This window comes from Mesoplodon mirus (genome assembly GCF_964341445.2).
Source record: "Mesoplodon mirus genome assembly, chromosome: 8".
Lineage (NCBI taxonomy): Eukaryota > Metazoa > Chordata > Mammalia > Artiodactyla > Ziphiidae > Mesoplodon > Mesoplodon mirus.
In genome coordinates this window covers 106,633,199-106,646,883 of record NC_138984.1, presented here as the reverse complement: position 1 = coordinate 106,646,883, position 13,685 = coordinate 106,633,199, and the positions used below count along the sequence as shown (strand labels likewise).

The 13,685-nt window shown below is 46.9% G+C and overlaps 1 protein-coding gene across 3 annotated transcripts in view; it reads right to left on the bottom strand.

Annotated features, from left to right (window-relative positions):
- Nucleotides 1-12,424, bottom strand: part of CCDC93 (CCC complex scaffolding subunit CCDC93) — an 89,095-nt gene extending 76,671 nt beyond the window's left edge. Inside the window, exons 1-3 of one of the 3 annotated variants that reach the window (XM_082630583.1) lie at nucleotides 11,503-12,424; nucleotides 7,312-7,421; nucleotides 5,743-5,837 (exon numbers count right to left, since the gene is read on the bottom strand). In XM_082630583.1, the coding sequence (XP_082486709.1) occupies nucleotides 5,743-5,837; nucleotides 7,312-7,421; nucleotides 11,503-11,950 (653 nt within the window). In that variant the 5' untranslated portion in view covers nucleotides 11,951-12,424. Of the gene's footprint in view, nucleotides 1-5,742; nucleotides 5,838-7,311; nucleotides 7,426-10,913; nucleotides 11,457-11,502 lie in introns of those variants that run through there. The other 2 variants (XM_082630582.1, XM_082630584.1) reach the window with 2 other exon arrangements.
- Nucleotides 12,425-13,685: the final 1,261 nt, after the last annotated feature.

Genomic DNA, 13,685 nt, shown 5'->3' with positions numbered 1-13,685 from the left:
AGGTTATTTAACGGGTCCGCGAACCCCCAAAGCCATGGTACATAGCCTAGGAAGCCTGAGAAACAAGTCACAAGCTGTGGCTTTGTGAGGCCATGTGGAGAAGTGGGAGCTCTGGCTCAGCCTACATGGATAGTTTAGGTTATACCCCATCTAAGACACTAAAAAAAAAAAAAAAAAAAAAAATCGTAGCTAGTTACAGCAGCTACTGTGTAGCTCCAAGTGTCAGACTTTTCTCTAATAGATGAAGGCCCTGTTGAACAAGGTCACCAGGTTCTTATTAGATGCTTCAAATGCAGTAAGTTTGGGGTCTATCTCTCAAAAGTATTTCTTGTTCAAAGAAATCTTGTATACTTTTGTCTTTCTGCAGTTCCATAATCCTTCTCAGGGGACAGACGCCCTTAAGACCGACACCTAACTCAGGCCTGGCTGAGAGTACTTACCTCACCGATGTTCCCTTTGGTACGTTTCATGCCCTTACTCTTGGTAGGAACCAAGGGAGCAATCCAGGGACAGAAGCCAAACAGCTCCCAGAGAATGATCCCTGGAGAACATGCTACAAAACCACGTTTATGTCTACAGTAGCTTTACAAGGTGGGGCCAAGGTTAAAACTGCTGAGTGGAAACAGTCACAGCCCCAGCTCCACTGATCACAATATCGAGTCCAATATGTTAAGAGAAAAAATCTGGAAAGTGAAGGCTGATCCCTGCTGCACACATTCACGGAAGGAAGGACTACCCACCTCCCAGGAGAGGAGTACACGGGAGGACGTTTTCACCGCAAAGAGAAGGGTGTGTGTGTGTGTGTGTGTGTAATTTATCCAAAAGGTCCGAGACGGGGAAGGAAAGTGTCATCTGACTCCCAGCAGCCCCTACAGGCCCTCCTTTCTGAGCTGCCCGTCCTTAGGACACATGCATCTTCTCTGCCACGAGGTACATGTCCTGCCCCAGTGGGGAAGCCTCTGGTCGTCCAACTCTTCCTGGGGCCCAAATGGGACAGTTTAGTTGGAAGGATTGGCAAACCCATTTGGCAACAAAGCTAAGGCTCTCTCTCTGATAAGCTTTACTTTTTAATGTGGTTTCCATAAGACGCCCATTCCTTGTTCCTTAATTTCTTTGAAACCTGTGAGGGGAAGAGATGGATGCCTAATTGGCCCTGCTCCCCAGACTCCAAGCTTAGCAAAGGAAGATGGTCCCCAGCTCTGGCTTTGCGTCCTTGCTCAGGGCAGGTCTTCACTAGGCATTCACATCTTGGTTCGGCAGGAGGAGCGCGCCCTCTAGTGGCTACAGATCCGTGGGTCTGTGTAGGGTTACTGATTGCCTACAACCAGTCAGCAGCTTACAGATCACCATCCAGCCAACCCTCTACCTTCAGACAAGGTTCTCCCTGGCCACTCCTCAGAGACGGCCCACTCTCCCAGTTCACAAGGGCCCTGAGGGAAGGACGCCCAGGGTCATCTCAGGGTTTACAACCCTGTTAAACCCGCTTCCCAGAAATGACTGCCAAGTCTGCAGTGGGGGTGGGGGCCGGAGGGAAACAGGCCGGCCGAGGGGCAGAAGTCAGGAAGGCTTCTTGCGGAAACCTACCAGCCCCCATTCGGCTTCTCCCTGGGGCTCAGAGGAGATCCTCTGACTTTCTGAGAATCAGGGAACATGACAGTCTCAGAGGTCACCAGATGGGCTTCCTAATCTAAGATTCCTCACCTAACAAGCCCACGTTTCATTACAGGTGACTGGTTTGACTCCTTAGCTTTCTAAGTGTTCAGTGCACTGTTTCCTCCTCCACCGCAAACAGTGTGAAAGAGAGTGAATTAAACCAGGGTCTAAATTCCAAGTTCCATCACCTACCACGGAACTTCTGGCAAGCCACCCGGTCCCACTGGTCCAATAATCCCATCATAAAACAAGGGGTAATCCCTGTCCTGCCTGTTCAAGGGTTGCTGTGAAGGTAAAATAATAAAATGCATGTGTAAGTACTCTGCACACAGGTGGCTAGTAAATACGTGTTGTAGAAATGAACCCAGTTATAAGCCTAAAATCTCATTTATGGACCTCAGAACATAGCACTCTGTGGTAATGGGGTTTTAGGACAGGCTGGGGATAGAGGGTCGAAGCTCATGGAACCCACAAGAAAGAAGGATCAAGAAGGAGGGCAAGGTCCCAACGGAGCCTGGAAGATAACTGTGCCCTGTACACGGGCAAGTGTGCTCCTCAGAGGTGCTGCTGGCCGCCCCCCCCACAGCAGCTGGGGTGTGCGGAGGCACTGCAAACACACGGCGGTATTAGTCTGATCTGCAAGTAACCAGAAACTTTGTGGGGGGGGACCCCAAACACAGAACATATTCCAAAACCAAACAGAAAAGATTTTTGGATAATTCAGTGCCCTATGGCTATGCCATTTCTCGTGCAGATAATAAAAGACCCAACTGTCTGATGCACTGCTAGGAGTCTGCTGGGTCTTTACAAGTTAACGCTTGTCAACAGCTTTGTCTTCAATTGTAGTTCATGGCTGTGCACTTAAAAGCTACACATCAAATACTTACCAGGGAACACAATACACCCTCAACCCCTTATCCAAACTTTCAGGAGCAGATATGTTTCAGAAGTCAGAATTCTTTAGATGTTTGTACCTTAGTATACCTAAGGGGCATATACTGTGTATTAGGTAAGACCCAGTGAAATCTAGAGCAGCACCCTATAATCAAAGAAGTGAATATTTCTGCAGTAAAACATATGAATATTCATATAAATGGGATCAATAAAGACTATAAATAACCTTAAGTCAGTTCAGGTCATGTTTTGCTTCCAAATAGTTTTGTATCAGCACTTGAAAGAAAAAAACCCCATTTTCAGTGTTTTTTAGGTATCAGAAGCACAGGTAAGGGATTGAGAATCGTAGCCCAGAAGGAACGCGATGGAAAGGTATCCCAGAACATTAGGGGTGCCACAGGTGTAAGAAGCAATCAGCTCAAATTGGAACAGAAAGAGCCTTCAACCAAGAGTGTACTCAAGAAGACAGTGAATTCATGTTAGTCGACAGACTGATTAAGAAGCTGGCTGATCTTCATTACAGGTGAAACTACGTGCTTCTCTGTCATCAAGAAAAAAGAAAAGCAATCAGAAATGTAAGGGAAAAAAGCCGTATAAACGTGAAGCAACTTGCAGTGTGCTTGATTCTCAATGACTTGCACAGACCATCTCCACTCGCTAGGGCCAAATACTTCCGAATCACCCTCAGCTCCTCTCTTACTCACATTCCAAATCCAATGTCATGAAATCCTGTTGGTTCTACCTTCAGAATAGATCCAGAATGCCACCACTGCTAGCCCACCGTTCAGGGCACCACCATCATCTCCTGGGAGGATTACTATAATACGCTGAAGAATCTCCCTGATTCCCCTTAATTCGATAATCAGACCAGGGTTCCTTCTTGAACACAGAACAGATTATGTTCCTCCTCTGCTCAAAACCCTCCAAGGATTTCCCATCTCACACAGACTAAACCCCAAGTCCTCACTCTGACCTACAAGGCACTGCACCTGATCTGCCCCCACGACCTCTCTGCGCTGACGTCCTGTGCTCCCCGCTCCGCCTTCCACCGCAGGCAAGCTTCTGCTTGGGGCCTTCACGGTGGCAGTTCCCTTTGCCTGGAACCCTCGTCCCTCAAGTCTTAGCTCTAATATCACCCGCTCGGTGAGGCCTACACTAACTGAAAACAACTGCCTCCTGCCATACGTCTCTCCTCATACCCCTTCCCAGCTTTAATTTTTTTCACAGCACATATTATTTCTATATATAATTTAGTGATTTATTCAATTAGTTTTTGGTCTGTCTCCCCCAATAGACTATAAGCTCCATGAGGGCAGGACATTTTTCATTAATGTATCCAGAGCAATGCCTGATTGTTCGGTAAATGTAGGAGTTTGATATTTACTGAGTCTATGAATAAATGAAAACAGATTGCTTTTGACTATGATACATTGAATATTCTCCTTTAAACAGCACCATTATGGTCCAAAAGATTACAGTTCCTTCTTTCTGACCCCATGACAATTCTCAGTTCTTATTGTAAATACTGTTTATAGATTTGCTTTTAGAATTTACCTGTAGATAAAGCACGGACAATTTAACTGCTACTACAGAAGAGACTATAAATATTATATGCTAAACATTATAAAAGTGATGTCATGATGGTACATGGAGGCTGAAGGATAGAAGGAAAGATAGAGATACTAAAAGGTTTACTCAGTTAGGACCTAGGAGAAACCACCTTATGTTAATGGGTCAAGAAACAGAAGCTTAAGTAGATTCAAATTATGCAAGTGATCACAGAAAAACCAGAAAACAATTAAAAGAGTGGAAGATGGGAGACAAAGGGGATGCAGTGAGTTGTACAGGTGAGCCAGTTTCCTCCTCTCATTAGACTTGAATGAAACAGACTGTATACATTGTTGGAGATGTATTAGTGACCACTCTGAAGAATCTAAAACCTGGACAGCCAAAGATGACTGTTTCCAGGCAATAAAACTGGGGTGTAAAATAGGAAGGAGGAGAGGCATCAGCTGAATGTTTTGCTCCCTTTGGTAGTATTCGAATTTTTTTTTTAACCTTCAAGTATGTAACACCTACATAAAAACAAACAAAAGAACAAGAATACCATCTACCTCTGGATTGAGCTGGACCGGCAGGCAGCAGAACCACACGCCTGGACTCCATCGTACCCTCCCAGTGGAGGACTTTTCACTGCGGGTCGCTGGACGTGATGCCACAGCCCCACACAGACGTTAGGACACAGAGCCCACTACTCATGGCCGGGCACCGATGACAGTGTCTCTGTGTCAAACAGCATGTCCTCCTTAACCAAGGAGCCAAGAGATGCCTTTTGGTCTTAGTGTTAAGAATTTTGGTGATTCACGGGGACCTATTTTTCTTCTACTGTATGGAAACTGTAAATTGGGTAATTTAGCATATTTTTTTCTTCTTTTCGCAGTCAAATCTGTGTCCCACCCTTGGAAAAACAGGGCCTGTATGGCCCCTCACAGGTGTGTCCCTTATCCCCAACTCTGCCTTTTGTTTCCTTTTTTTTCCTTTTGCTTTGCTTCACTTTTCCAGTATTACTGCTCCCCATGCGTGTTTGCAAACTATCTTTAATCCATTTAGGGGAGGATAAGGCTTCAGAAAAATGAGGAAGTAAGTCACAGAATCATACAGATCTGAGATCACAAACACTCCTTCCTACAGAAAAGAGAACTAAGGTTTGCCCAAGGTCATACGGCTGCCCAGGGCAGGGCTGAACAGAACTGGGGATCCCAATGGTCTCACGAAATCACCAAGCCCCTGCTGAGCTACGGACGACCAGCCAGGGCACCCTCCCGTGACATCTCCAGCGAGGAGCCCAGGCTGCCTTCTCTCGATGGCAGGCAAAGTGCGGCTCTGCCTTACCCAGAGGCAACGGGGAGGGAAAGAGTCCCCTTCTCCCACCTATTCAACTTCCATCCACATTCACTGCCTTTGGAAAGAGATACATGAGCAGTCAACAGAAACTGTGATCAAGGAAAAGCACCAGAAATAGCCTATATAACATTAGAAGAACATTAGGCGACCCTCATATGTTAGCTGTGTGACCTTGGCTTCTTTCAGCCTATAGGTAAACTGCCTAACACAACTTCTGGCACATAGCACACGCTCAGGAGTTAGCTCTTTTTTCCCCCTTCAGTCTCCTCCATGGAAAGCCGGATAACTTACATTTTCTGACCTATCGTAGAGTTCTCCTGAAAGAGCAAATCAACATCCACATCAAAGTTGCAAGTGGTGATGCACCAGGTCATTCCTCCTACCACCTGAAAGACACAAAAAAAGACCTATTTTCTCTTCCTAGTTTGGGAAGGCGGGAAGAAGTGGAAGGTAGATAAAATATAAATAGTTTTTATATACAAAATTGGGTAACCTCAGAGAGATAATACGTGTCCTGACTCCATCCACTACAATTCACCTAAACAGCACTGCTGAATACTGTGAAGCTTTCTGCAAAGACGGGAACAGTCTGTATCTGCACTGTTTAGTACCTAGTGCTGCTAGCCACATGCAGTTACTGAGCACTTGACTCATGTCCAGTGGACTGAGAAGCTGACTTCTATTACTAAATGGACCTATGATGCATAGATCCTCTTTATACTGATGGGACAGACATTCACTCTCAGCTGGGTGAAGCCTTAATCCAATTATAGGCAAGTGCCAGACTGCAGAGAAATTATGTATTTTATGGACCAGATATGTGGGTAACAAGGGTGTCATTCTGTGACTCATTACTTCATTTCCATACATCTTATTTTTTTCTACTACCTAAAGGAGATGAGAAACCTTGCTCTAGTTTTGTCATGGGATTTCTCTCAGATGCAAATGAGACTCAGGCTAAAAATCCATTCTGAAACAAAACATTTTTAGACACAGCTTGATGTTAGAAAAGAACAACAGTGAATCTTATCCCTGGCTCTACTGTAGACTCATGTGAGATGCATAATAAAATACAGATTCCAGTGCCCAACCCAGACCTAACAAACCAGAATTTCAATGGCCGAGGCCTAGATATCTGTATTACAAAAGAATCTGTTACGTGCAGCCAGGGCCGTGGCCCACTGGAGGACTGAACGCTTTCTTCCACCAGGAAGCTTTCCCGGCCTGCCCCAACTGATCTGAATGCTTCATTTCTGTGCACAGTTCACTGTGGCACTTACCGAATTGTGCCATTCAGTCCATGCACGATGTTTTACTTGCCTCTCTTCCCTACTCTTGAGAAGTCAGGCTCTTTGGGTATAAGGCCTTTGTTCTTATCCTTGTGCCCTCAACACCTACTACTATGCCTTGTGCATAAGAACTGTTCAAGGTTCTGCTGAATTAAATGACTTCATCCCATAGTGACTTCTTCCTCCTCTAAACCCAGCGTTTACCACCCACAGAACGCCTGGCAATTGTCTGTGAGCGCCCCGACTTGGGATAGCTCCTCAAATTATTTTATCTTACAGAAACTTTATCTCCCCACCCAAGCGTCAAGTTCCTTGAAAGAAGGAACTATTTATTTTGCTTATTTGTATATCTCAAAGCTTCGAGCAAAGAAAGGACTTCAAGGTGTACCTACTGATACATGATTATTTTCTTTTAATAGGAAATCTGAACACTTCCATAATGAAGCTGAATCCAGGAGAAATGGCTACAAGGACGTAGAGAAAGTAAAAACACAATCTCTTCCTCGTTTCCACAGTAAACCACGCCGTCCTGACAAAAACTAGCCCAATGCTTAGAAAGACTTCGTCTTACCTTGTCAAAAGGTGACAAGCCTTTAATTCTTGCCCTGAAATACCCAGCTGCAACCAAGAGCTCCAGAATCTCAGTCAACTTGACATTTTGTTCTTCATCTTCTCTTGTTTCTACCTAAAACAAAAGCAAAAGGCTGGTAAAAGCTACCTTGGATAAAGGAACACCAGGTATATTTCCGACGCCACAATCTCATTGCCAAGGAGCAGATGACGTTGGCTGTATCACGGCATTCATGCTGGAGCGAGGGGACACAGTGCTGCCAGAGTCGCACAGAACAGGGTCCCTGGTCCTCAACCAGCTGTTAATCGTCATAGGTGGGGGCGAGAAGACGTACACAGGTGGTATGGACTGTTCATCAGGTGTGAAGGAATCCAGGGAAAGGAAGATTCCAGCACATTACCGCCCTGTTCTCTAACATGTGACTTGTATGGCAGGCTTCTCGAGTGGATTATAAACTCCTTTCAGACAGAACAGGTGGTTTGTTTTGTTTCAGTTTATACTCATCTTGGTCCTAGAAGTTACTGACAAGAGGGTCAAGAACAAAGAATTCAAACATGTGTCTCCATCTGCACTTTGACCTCTACAGCAAATACAAGGAAGGCTTTCAACCCAGATATATTATGGGGAGATTACTACCACATAACAGGATTGCCTTAAAAATAAAAAATTCACTTAATATGTTTAAATAAGGATTTTATTTAAATGTTTTTAATTAATAGCCTACCTTCGCTCTCAGGTTGTTTATCTACAAGTTCAATATATCTAAATATTCCAGTACTTTTGCCTCCATTTACTTTCCTGAACTGTGCCTTTCCTGACTTCCATTACTGCAGAAAATAAAAAACTACCTCTCTACAGAAAACAATGCCAAGGTACCCTGGTTTAAATCCTCACACCCACCTCTGACTCCTCCCTTACCCAACAATGCCTGCTAAACCTTCCTTGACTACGCAGCTCACATTTATCCTCCCTCCCCTTTTCTTTGCACATTATGCCAGGACTATGGCAACTGCCTCTCAATCTTTCTTCCCTGTTAATTTGTCTTGCTCATTCCTTCCTAAATCACAGCTTTCTCATCATCCCTCTTCAGCTCAGCCCCCAGCCCTCATCATTAAGGCATCATTCACTGTCTATCAGATAAATTCCAAACGTCTTGGTTTGGCATTCAGATCTTGGGCTGCAACCTATCTTTTCAGCTTCATCCTTTACCTCCTGCCAAAACAATACAGACATGGCTGTGGCCAACCTAAACAAGCCCTGTTCACTCTCATCCCTTCACGGCTCTCCTGATATTCTCTAACCACCCAGATGCCATCTTCAAACCCTAGCTCCTATTCAATGTCAACCCTACAGCTTCAAGTGGTCACTCCTCTGCATTTCTATTTTATTTATAGTCTGTCATTCATACAATTATCAACCTCTTCTGAGTGAGATGTCTGGTGTTAATGTACATTCCAGTCTTTCCAAATAGACTATTAGCTGGTTCAGGGGAGGACCCATATATTCCATATGTTATCCACCCATGTTTACTCCTCTGTTCTGAACAGCATTAGGCTCCAAGAACACACTTGTGAAATATGGAATGACATGCTCAAACATTACATAAAGTGCATGACCTAAGCCAGTCTTGTATTAACAAAATGTTTTCAGAGTCATGACACTGATAATGGAAATTCAAGTTTATTTTACAGGACAAACTGCCAGGAGAAGGAGCACACATGTAGGGCTTCCCTGGTGGCGCAGTGGTTGAGAGTCCGCCTGCCGATGCAGGGGACATGGGTTCGTGCCTGGGTATGGGAGGATCCCACATGCCGCAGAGCGGCTGGGCCAGTGAGCCATGGCCGCTGAGCCTGCACGTCCGGAGCCTGTGCTCCGCAACGGGAGAGGCCACAGCAGTGAGAGGCCCGTGTACCACACACACACCAAAAAAAAGAAGGAGCACACATGTTAACACATAGCTGGACATGGAACTATTCAAGTGACTGTTAATCTCTTGCAATGGGCAGTGATGGAAGAGACAGCCTTGCAACACTGCTCAGTTTACTTCCCTCTCAAAGGACCCTGGTGTGGCCTATCAAAGATTCTGAAGGTTAGCGTTCACTAATTCCCAGGAGACATGCAAAAGTAAATATTAATTATTCACACATTCTCTTCCTTGGCAAAAGATCTGTGATGGTTGAGAACCATCTACAAGTCAAGAGACACAAAGAGAAGAGAAAATAAAGAATAGTTATGGTTCATAAAAATAGAATAGAAAAGGAAAATGGGATGATATAAGTATTTTCTTAAAACTCTTGGGATGTAAAACAGGAACCCTTCATTCGTTCAATCATTTATCATGAAAACACTTCCAAGAAGAGGACAAGACATCTGGAGAAGGGCATCCCTGCCTCAGCTTGCAGCTAATGAGCACCCACTGCCCACACCATGGCAGGTGCCTGGTCCATGCTTCCCATCCACTTATCCCACGAATGGAGAAGTGTACTTTTGCTATGCACCCTGCGAAGTAACTTTTTAGCACGAGACAATGAATGGAGAATGTTAATAGGACTCCAGATTCAATTCACAGATTAACACTAAAACAAAAGGCAAAAGGGTTACTGGCTAATATGCAGGGAATGAAAGAATATCCTCTCTTTAAGCCATAAAAAGTCACCAGGCTGGGTAATACATCCCATTGTTAAAACTAAAATTCTGATAAAGATGAATGCTGTGAGCTCTTAAAACAGGCACACTAAATTGTCAGTTGTCTGATACTGTAGTTCACGTGAGCTGGAAGGCAGGGCCACATCTAACTATATCTCTATCCTTCACATACATACAATAAAGGGCTTACAAAATTGAATTTAATGAATTAACCGGACTAGTGACAGCTTAATGACGTATTCATATGCACTGGTCTTTGAACGAAGTGATAATAATTGGATTATTATATTCACCCTCACCCTGTTTGCCTCCAATTGCCAGGAACTTGGAAAAGTGACAAATTAGACCCAGTCTCCTGACAGTGAAGGGTTAAGCAAAGGACAAACGGGGGCAAGTTGCTTTTTTATTTTAGAAAGACTCCACTGGTAGTACAGTGGGACAATGAAAACGTCAGAAAACTTGCTAGGTTTTCTGGAGATAACAAAATGGATTTGCATTCTGGGAGCACACACTGACAGCTTAAGTCTGTCCTATTACTACACCTCCGGCTTTTATGCACAGAACAGGGATCCCTCAATTAGTGGTACTAGTGGGATTTAAGAACTACGGATGCGGGGAGAGGGGAAAAGAAGCAACATTGGCCACAGGCAGCTAAGTGTGAAGGGACCACGCACCGTGTCAAGCAATCAGTCTCTCTGACAAATGCCTGCTTCAGAACCCTAGAAAGGAGACAGAGGTGCAGCGTGGATTCCACTTCTTTCAAGAATCTAGTAAACTAGACTAGCTTTTGAGTAAATCAACTGGAATAGAGGACAGATGCAAACCACCTAGCTAAGTGATATTTGCAGCCAAAAGGAAATGCATTTTTCCTCTCCTCCCAGGTAATGTGTATGTAAATCCAGAAACCGTTGTTCATCCTGTCCCTCAGGACCAAGTGAGTACTTAATAACAAACACCTCCCTTCTTGAGAAGCAGCGATGGTTTCCGCCCGGCCACTCCGCACGGCTCCCAAACTTCCTCCCGCCGGCCCGGCGGGGCGTGGGGACAAACGCAGGGCGGCATTCCCTCCCGATACCAAGGCGGCGGGTGCCGGCCGCCAGGACCCCGTGGGCCCGGGGAGGTGGCGGTCGGCGCCACAAGGTCACCGCCCTTTGCACAACCCAAGCCCGGACCGTCCCACCGCGCGTCTCGTGACTACTGGGCGCAGCACCCCCTGTCCTCGAGGCGAGCCGAGCGGCGCCGGGGATCGCGGGGGACTGCCGGGGGAAGCCGGAGAGGTGGCACCCCAGGCCCCGCGGGGCCTGGGGCTGCGTTGGCGCAGGTATTGGGCTGGGAAGGCTCCCTCCGTCCCGGGAGACCCGGCACCGGCTGAAGTTTGTCCCCGCCCACGCCCACACTTGCTCGGCCCCCAGCGGACAGGGCCGGTGCTCCCGGCGGTGGATACGCCTGAGAGAGGGGGCGGGGCGCCCTAATCGCAGCCGGCCCCTTGGGCTCGGCCCTCTTTCGGAAACCCGGACGTGTCAGGGAGGGAGGGGGGTTCCTTACCTCCGGGAGACCCTGGCCTTCCGGCCCCTTGGGCAACCCCATGATCTCGTCGGACTGCCGTGCGGCGGCAGCGAAGCCCGCTGAGCGTCCGGAGGAAGCTGTCCCCAGCCCCGAAGCTGCTACCGGGGTGGAGTGCAAAGCGGTAACTTCCTCCCGCCGCTGCCGCCACCGCCGCCGCCGCCGCCGGCCGGGAGCGCCCCGGCCCGGCGGAGCATGCGCGTTGGAGCGGGAGCGCTGCGCGACTACGCCTGCGCGAGAGCAGGTCCGGGAGAGGTCCGGACTCGATCAAGCGCGTGAGCTGCAGTCCAGGCCGCCTGCCGAGCTCCAGGTTCTGCGGAGCTTCGCGCCGGGGCTCTGCATTTTCCTCGAGGTGCTTTATAAAAGGGTTTATTCTTCTATCTTGGGGAAATTTTGCATCCTGGTTCCCGTCTCTGTTTCTTACGGACATCAGATGCCCCAAGTGGGTTCGGTCCTCTCCGCGAGCTGGACTTCGGAAGCCCGCTTGCTTCCGGCTCAAGGCTTGAGCACTGATGAGCTTGGCGATTCAGACCCGGCTGGTTGTGGCTCAGAATCGGGGTGTCCCCTGATTAACACGCACTTGAGCAGACTTCTTGATATACGGACCAGGGAACCGAGTACCCGAAGAAGGATTCTTCAGCTCGCTGCCTCCCCAGTGTCCGAGCCAGTGCATCGTGTTCCCCGGGAACTCACCCCCACCATCCCCAGTTTCAGGTTCTTCCTGAGGAGAAGCGTCATTTCTGAGAACGCGACTCCGGTATTGACGTCATTTTAGCTACATCATTTACCTGAAGCACCCCTTGTCTGTCCCAGAGGATGGCAGCTATGTAAAGGAGTGGTGTCCCTAGCCACAAGCCCCTCGCACCCGCTCCATAATGGGCTTCTCCAACCTTTTTTGTTTAAGCGATGAAGAAAGAGGTGACATGTGAAAACTTTTCTGTAGGAAAGGTCCTTCCCTCTGTGAGTGTGTAGGGTGGGGCGGGGGGAGGGGGCAGAGCGAGGAGTGTGAGGCCATGAGCCCCTTGAGATCAAAGAGGGGGTGTGTGTGTTCCTCTCTGTAGCCCCAGCATCTTAAAAAGTAGGTGCTCAGTTAACGTTTGTCCTTGAAGAAATTCTTTGTGCCTTTTGTACTCCTCCTGGAGTTTATCCTGACAGAACAGAGATTTCTCTGGAACCAGAGTATACAAATTGTTGGAAGCATCCTAAGAATGACCATTTCCTTTTAAAATGTAGTTGGTAAATATTGCTAACAGTATTTAGCAGTTATTTGAGAAATTTGAATATGCAAATTAAGGTGCTATGAGAACTCTCTTGACTGTGTTGTGTGATATTTTGCTCTCACCCATTGTGAAGCCAGTGAAACTCAGTGTCTAAGGTGCCCACTCTCATAACTTCCCAGATGTGTTATCTTTGTAATCTTAACATTGTCCTTCCCTGAGATGGTATAGGATGAGGGGGACTAAAGGTGGATAATTTGTAGCCATTGTTGAATGACCAGACAGGTGTTGATGCCTAGGGAACGGGTGGCACAATCTCACATAGCAGCAAGCCTAAATAGCTGTATTTAAAGTAGCTTGGGGAATAGGGCCTGGAGAATAATAGGACTCAGGTAGGCCACACTGGACTTCCCTGTTGTAAATGGCTTTGCAATGTTTTAAATAAACATGAGCAGCTATCTTTCCCAGTAAGAAACCATCCTGTCTGTGTAGGGTCACAGTAGCAGAGTCAGGGTGGCAGCATGCCTTTTTTTTTTTTTAAAGATCCAGCAAGGGGTCTTCCCTGGTGGCGCAGTGGTTAAGAATCCTCCTGCCAGTGTAGGGGACACGTGCTCGAGCCCTGGTCTGAGAAGATCCCACATGCCGCAGAGCAACTAAGCCTGTGCACCACAGCTACTGAGCCTATGCTCTAGAGCCTGCAAGCCACAACTACTCAGCCTGCACACCACAGCTACTGAAGTCCGTGCACCTAGAGCCTGTGATCCACAAGAGAAGCCACTGCAATGAAAAGCCTGCACACTGCAACGAAGAGTAGCCCCTGCTCACCACAACTAGAGAAAGCCCGTGCGCAGCAATGAAGACCCAACACAGCCAAAAATTAAAAAAATAAATAAATAAGTAAATTTGTATTAAAAAAAAAAAGAATCCAGCAAAATAGCCATGGCAAAA